The sequence below is a fragment of the Buceros rhinoceros genome, unplaced genomic scaffold, assembly GCF_000710305.1.
Source record: "Buceros rhinoceros silvestris isolate BGI_N320 unplaced genomic scaffold, ASM71030v1 scaffold6289, whole genome shotgun sequence".
Taxonomy (NCBI): Eukaryota; Metazoa; Chordata; class Aves; order Bucerotiformes; family Bucerotidae; genus Buceros; species Buceros rhinoceros.
Window position 1 is genome coordinate 7,291 of NW_010432008.1, and position 908 is coordinate 8,198.

The following is a 908-nucleotide window of genomic DNA, read 5'->3' on the forward strand; positions in this document are numbered from 1 at the left end:
TTCCCTGTGTTTGCTCCTTGGAAGACTTGCTCAAGTGAAGGGCTGAACTTTGAGCTGCTCGACTTCCCACCCGCCGGCTTCTCACCCACTGAGCTGTTTGCTGCCGCTCCGTTCCCAGGGGAGAGTGCAGGCGGCCGAGCATCGCCCAGGGCTTTTGGGTGCGAGAGAAAGGCCTTTCTTTTCAGCCAGACAAGCAGCCTCTCGGCTGTGTGGGAAAGGCAAACGGGTCCTGAAAATCTATGGAGAGCTTTCCATCCGGTGTCATCATTGTGGAAAACGAGAGGTTTGCTTAAAAAGGGCATTTTTGATCATTTGCCAAAAATGTGTTTTAGCAGAAAGCATTTTGGTTTTAGCTTTTGGTCCATAAAACCTCAAGTTGTGTTTTTTAACGGGTGTGACGGGGACCAGTGAGTCCTGTGAACCATTGGTCTGACTGACCACCATTCTTCAGGTCTCTAATAAACCAGCTTTACTGATGCCATCTGCTCCTTGGTGAGTCCACGCTGCATTTGGGCCCCTCGCCTTGGGGTCTGCAGTGGGGTCTTTCCCTCAGGCTGAGCTGGAACAGTCACTTCTACCTGCCCTTTCTCTTCCAGTGGAGCATGAGATGCTGCCGGTGCGACTCGCGGCTGCCGCATGCCTACAACGGGCACCGCGTGGAGAACGTCCTGTCCTCCACCAGTCCCTCGCGCTGGTGGCAGTCCCAGAACAGTGAGTACCACTGGGCAAGCTGGGGTCCCTCGGATCACCCCTCTGAGCCCCCAGCAATAAACAGCATTAGGGGAAGGAGGAGGAGGTGTTGAATTCAATAAATGGGAAGGAAAAGCAGGAAATAAATGACTTGGCTCAGGCAACAAAGCAGTTTATTTTCCTGAAGGCCACTGGCTGCACCTCTGAAGCTGCCTCTC

The 908-nt window shown here is 53.4% G+C and overlaps 1 protein-coding gene across 1 annotated transcript in view; it reads left to right on the plus strand.

The window, feature by feature from the left end:
* Positions 1-596: 596 nt before the first annotated feature.
* The window catches only part of LAMB3 (laminin, beta 3), a gene marked incomplete at its 5' end in the record, with an annotated part of 14,696 nt that continues 14,384 nt past the window's right edge, over positions 597-908 (plus strand). Inside the window, one exon of the mRNA XM_010143604.1 lies at positions 597-711. Coding sequence (XP_010141906.1) covers positions 597-711 — 115 coding nt within the window. The remainder of the gene's footprint in view (positions 712-908) is intronic.